Source organism: Callorhinchus milii, unplaced genomic scaffold (genome assembly GCF_018977255.1).
Source record: "Callorhinchus milii isolate IMCB2004 unplaced genomic scaffold, IMCB_Cmil_1.0 Scaffold5, whole genome shotgun sequence".
NCBI classification, from domain to species: Eukaryota; Metazoa; Chordata; class Chondrichthyes; order Chimaeriformes; family Callorhinchidae; genus Callorhinchus; species Callorhinchus milii.
Window position 1 is genome coordinate 27,343,202 of NW_024704746.1, and position 6,076 is coordinate 27,349,277.

The 6,076-nt window shown below is 40.9% G+C and overlaps 1 protein-coding gene across 1 annotated transcript; it reads left to right on the plus strand.

Moving 5' to 3' along the window:
• The first annotated feature begins 1,079 nt into the window (after positions 1 to 1,079).
• Positions 1,080 to 3,894, plus strand: LOC103177056 (sulfotransferase 6B1-like). The gene is given in 6 exon segments (NM_001292444.1): positions 1,080 to 1,276; positions 1,401 to 1,609; positions 1,833 to 1,959; positions 2,178 to 2,272; positions 2,730 to 2,916; positions 3,453 to 3,894. Coding segments are annotated over 6 exon segments (876 nt in total). The 5' UTR covers positions 1,080 to 1,137; the 3' UTR covers positions 3,572 to 3,894.
• The last annotated feature ends 2,182 nt before the right edge of the window (positions 3,895 to 6,076 follow it).

Here is a 6,076-nt window from a genome sequence, read left to right on the forward strand (position 1 = left end):
CTGGACAGTCAGGGATTTGGACCCAGTGCTGGGAGTTGGCATTGGGGGTGGGTGGAGGGCAAGGAGGGTGGGGGTAGGAGGGTGACCGAATGTGCGGTCGAACAGGAGGGTCTTGAGACGGGCCTTGAAGGAGGCAACTGTTGACCAACACGGTCTTTAGGACCTTTCTATAGCAGCCTGTCTAACATAGTGACAGCTGTAATTAATGCTGGTCTTAAACCCATTTAAAACAATAGAATTCATAGGGTAAAGTGATGCTAATCTACAGCTAAACTGTTAATAGGACCCAATGAAGGATTTTATCCTAATAATATACATGTTTTAAGGCTGGTAAAATGTCCTACAGAATTTTGTTAAGCCGTGGATTGCTGTATTAAACTCCTAATTCAGTCAATAACTTTACAAATGTTTGGGAGGAACTTCTCCTCCAAATAGCCCCAAAGCCAGACAGACAGACTTTACTTCTCTGTCCCAAAGGCTGATCTATTTCCAATAACAAGTCACTATTTCTACATAATAAAAAGCAACGGAAAGTATTGCAAAACAGACACAGCTACTGTTCTCACGCTTTGTGAATTCTCAGAGTATCAGTAAACAATTCTGTGGAAGAACCCCTCAAACAACACTTTGTCACATATTGGGAATGATTAAGATGTGGGATCCTGTAGCAATTGCTTGAGGACTCGCCTTGCAAGCGAGAGGACCTGGGTTTGATTCCTGTGCTGTGCAAAACGTAAAGTGTTTCGCCCACNAAAAATATATACTCTCAGTATATTCCGTGAAATATCTCGAGAATATGATACGACTCTATATCAAATGCAATGTTTATTATTAATGATAATTGACACGAGTTCCTGATTGGATTGTTAAATTGGGAAATTTCTTAAAATATCAGGAAAGTAAATCTTGGGCTGAGGAAAAACAATAATGAGAATGTTGTTGTAGTATTCCGTGACGACAATCTTATTTGCGTTGGTCAATTGTGAAATCATTTTCCGGTACTGAAGGTTGCGTCAATGGTGTAACTACGACAGGACAGAGAGGATGTATATATACAGGAGGATCTCCAGCCTCTCATCATTCAGAGTCTCTTCTCGTTTCCACAGCCTCAGATCTGAGAGAGAATCCGACTGCAACATGCCATCCCAGTCAGCCCTCGTCCACACCTTTAACGGGATTCCCTTTTCTACACGCTCATCAAAAGAGCTTTTACACACCTTGGACTCCTTTGAAGCCAGAGAGGATGATGTGCTGTTGGTGTCCTACCCAAAGTCAGGTAAGAAGTTTTACACATTAAATATAAAATCAAATCTCCAGAGATAGGGAAGATGGTGTGTTTCTATTGATAATAGTTTGACAATATCTCACTCTCATCGTCTTTCTCTCTTCAACCCTCACAGGGACTCACTGGCTGGCAGAGATCCTGAAAAACCTGTACCGCACTCAACAAGGTGCAAATGGCTGTGGAACAGTGACACTGACCTCTCCCATTGAGTTTGGAGATCCTTCCAAATACGAGGACCTGAGAAATCTTCCTTCCCCGAGACTGATCCCCACACACCTGAACTACAAGATGTTGCCAGTGCAGCTCAAAACCAAGAAATGCAAGGTACACACACTTGATAAATATCACAATAATCCTTACATTAGAGAAATGGTTTTCATGCAACATATTACAATGTTAATGTTTCATAAAGACTTAAAATTTATCAAAATACTCATAATCAATACTCATAAACAATACTTTGATTAATATTGTGCTCTTTGAGCACTGATATTTAGTGCTGTTTGTGTGATCTTTGCTGAACATGTTGTGTTCTCTCTTCTCACAGATGATCTACATCATCAGAAACCCTAAAGACACCGCTGTTTCCTTGTATCACTACTACAAAGATAATCCCAACCTGCCAACCGTTGACAAATGGACCACCTTTTTGGAAATGTTCCTTAGAGGAGAAGGTGAGATTATGTCACAGTTAGTGATTGCTAATATTATTATTAGTAGTATTAGTAGTTATTGTTACTATCGTTATTAGTAGTAGTAGTTATTGTCACTAAATTTAATGTTAAAATTCTGACCCATTCTCTCAATTTGTGAATAAATAAAAATTTCCTGCAAATAAAATCTAGATTTCTAGATCTACAAATTGCTAAACAATTATTCTTTTCTATTGCAGTTGTTTGTGGCTCGTGGTGCGATCACATTGTCAGTTGGGAAGAGCACAAAAATGATGACAATGTTCTCATTCTATATTACGAGGACATGAAAAAGGTAAGGTCGTGCACAAAGGTTCTGCTTTATTCTATGTCACATCTTACATCCAAATTGGGTCTAAACAAGTAAGAACCCCTGTAATATCTCTGCAATTACATATATATCTAGTCATCAGAATCCACAGGGCACCAATTCATTCACTATATGAGGAACAGGTTACAAATACCAGCAAATATTTATTGGGGAAGAATTGACCAACAATTCAGGAGGATTTCACTCGAATGCACAGCACTTTGGGTCCCATCATTCACAATGTGCCGTTGTCCTAAAGCAGGAAAATCCTATTCCTCATATACACACATTTCTTGTAAGTTACTAAACTGGCAAAAGAGATTCTCATCCTCATTGAACAGTATCTGTTACTGGGCCATGAGGAAAATATTCATATTCAAATTAATGATAGTTTTATCTCCCTTTTTATAACAAGCTTTTCTTCTTGTGATTGTTTCTCCAGGATCCGACCGAGTGCGTTGAGCAGATCAGCACCTTCCTGGGTGTCAACCTGACTTCTGAGCAAATTGGCGACATCACCAGGAAATCGTCCTTTAATGAGATGAAGGAACAGGCGCAGAAGGAAAAAGTCGATGCCAATAACACTGTGTGTGCTCTGACATCCAACAAGAGGCTGATATTCCGAAAAGGTTCGTCTCCTCTGAGTTTATTTGGTGACAGGATTGAGCTGAAATAGTGAGATTGTATTAATGATCACAATTCGCTACAGTCACAGCAGATTTAGGTAAATTCAGAGCTAATTGGGTAAAATGGGGCGATTCTTATAGAGCCGGAGTAGGCCATTCAGCCCCAAGAGCCTGTTCCACTATTCTATAAATTATGGCGGATCTGTACCTCAACCTCAGTTCCCCTTTTACTGATTAAGAATGTCTCGGTGTTGACTGAAGTCTCTGTTAGATTTGCTGCTCCTCTCAGGTTGTAGAGAGTACAACTTGCTCGAGTTATTTTGACATTAAGCGTTGCTGCTGCTGATCCTTTGAGAACCAGTCATAACGGAATATACGTAGGGGGATGGTTGACATATTTAATTTTCTTATTAAACATTGTGTTGTGTGTTGGACACCATATATATGTATATATTTGATAAATGACTGCCATGTTCCTCACTATTTATTCGACTGTTAGACATGTTCCAAACTAATCTATTTGCCCTTCTAACCTTTAGGTACTGTTGGAGATTGGAAGAACCATTTCAGCACAAGACAGAATAAGCTATTTGATGAGCGGTTTGGAGAGAGAATGAATTCCAGTGAACTGGCAAAGTCTATTAAATACGAGAGTTAACATTGAAGGATGTTTTTTGAAGCAGAAAATCTCGTGCTTCGGAAATAGATTTAGGATTCAAACAATATTTGTATTTGTAATAATTTATTGCAGGAATTTTTTACTTAAACTGCAGCACAAGGTTCATGAGGCAATGAGCTTAGTGTACTCAGTGCTGTGTGTAATATTTATGATGTGTTGAATTGTATTCTTTATATATAAAACTTATTACCCACATAACCCAAGGATTAGATCAATGAACATTTTGGATTGTTGTTAATTTATCTGAATATTTATTTTTATTATTGAACAGCTTTGTGGTTTGTTTCTTCTCACTGCACTTCAATAAAAAAGTGAAACCAATAATATTGATTGACTTTTTCCTGTCCGGAACATCGCCAGACTACGGCACTACCTCACCCCTCACGCGGCTGAAACCCTGGTCCACGCCTTTGTCACCTCAAGGCCGGACTATGGGAACTCTCTCCTCTCCGGCCTTCCCGCCACCTCCCTCCACACTGCAGGTCATTCAGAACTCTGCAGCTCGTGTACTGTCCCGCACCAGACACCGCGACCACATCACTCCCACCCTCACCCTCGCCCTCACCCTCACCCTCGCCCTCGCCCTCACCCTCACCCTCGCTCACCTCCACTGGCTCCCCATCCCCCAGAGGATCGAATTCAAGATCCTCATCCTCACCTACAAGGCCATTCACGGCCTCGGTCCCTCCTACCTCTCTGACCTACTATCCCCCTCCCTACCTGCCCGTACCCTCCGTTCCTCCGGCTCCGGTCTGCTCCACGTCCCCCGCCCCAACCGCCCGACCATCGGTGGCCTTCAGCCTCTCAGCCCCCAGGCTCTGGAACTCCATCCCCAGTGCCTTCGCATTGCCTCCTCCCTCTCCTCCTTCAAGGCCGGTCTCAAGGCCTTTCTCTTTGACCTTCAGCCTTCAGCTCCCCTCTCGACTCTCTACCCCCTCCTCGCTCCCTCCCTTCCCTCCCCTCACCCTGACCATTCCCCCCAATGCTCGGGTCCTGACCCAACTGTCCAGCTCCTTGGGACGTCCTCCTGACGTGAAAGGCGCTCTATAAATGGAATCTTGTTGTTGTTGTTGTTGTTGTCGTGTTTCAAAATTCTAATCCAATGTGGTATTTGCAACCTATCACACTGATTCAGTTATGAAACACTATTTCCAGTCATTTCTGAAGACTGCTGTGGAAATTAATCCTCTCTCCCTGATATCTGCACATTGGAGCCATTCTTTGGGCTTATTTTTTTTTAAAAATCACTATTTCAGAAATCTGGTTATTTGTTCCATTTACTTAGTGCTGTTTCCCAGCACCGACACGATGGGCCGAATGGCCTCCTTCTGTGCTGTATAATTCTATAATTCTTTGGTTCTATGAAGGACGGCCCCTCCACCAATGCAGCAGATTCCTAGCATTACATTGGAGCCTCAGACTGTATGGGTTCACAGTCCCAAAGTCTCTTTACTTTGCAAATTAGATATTGACTGAATTGACAGTCAAAACCATGTAAGAAAAAAGTCAACTATCATGTAAGAATTCATGTCACATCGTCTCATTAGATGGTTTTCTGTCTTTCTTGGGTCACAGCCAATATTTTGTTATGTGACTGTATGTGGACGTTACTCATGTACGATAAACAGATACTGGATTTCACAAGAATGTGTCACAAGAACAAGACATGCTTTAGAGAGGAAACAATTCCCTGTCATCACACTGCCACCGAGAGAGACCGGACAGGGTGGAGCTTTCCTCTCCGGGGAAGAGACGATTGACATGTTTAAAATTAAGATAAATATAACTCAAAGTAAAACCCAAGGACGTGGTGCTTGGAAGGTACAATACAAATTTACATTTCTGTAGCGTCTTACATGTGTGTACATTTAGTTTCCTGTTCCAATGTACTTCACTAAAATTGACCTCCCTTAAAATCAATTGCTAGTTTTAGCTAATTTATTTAACTCACTCAGGTGCTGCATGTTTATCCTCATTGTAAGTCACAGATGTACATCACTCAGCATCACCACATTTTATGACAAGTGGCACTCTGGTTGAAATGTGTATAGTGTTTATAAACACAATTCTTTGCAATCTCAAATTTCAATTCTGTGATTGTAACCTCGAAGACTAAATATATATATTCAAAAATTTGAGACAGACCTGACAATTCACGATAATCAGATTTATGTAGATAAGTTGTGGATAAGGATAACTTCACTAAAAATTTGTTTCATCTTTTCTGTAAGATTGCCTGTTGGGTTGGTAAATTAGCCTGACTAAATGTTTGCAGATAAAACTCAAAATAAAGAAAAACCAACGTTCAACTCCGTGTTTAATGACAAAGGCACAATACAACTTCTGTAAGCATCGCATCCCACAACTATTCATATCAGCCAACAATGGTGATGAATATGGGAGTCAATAATTGATTCACAAATCAATTTTAGTTGATACATTAACACCAGAATGTGTTTTTATTAATTATCTTCTGCAATTGAA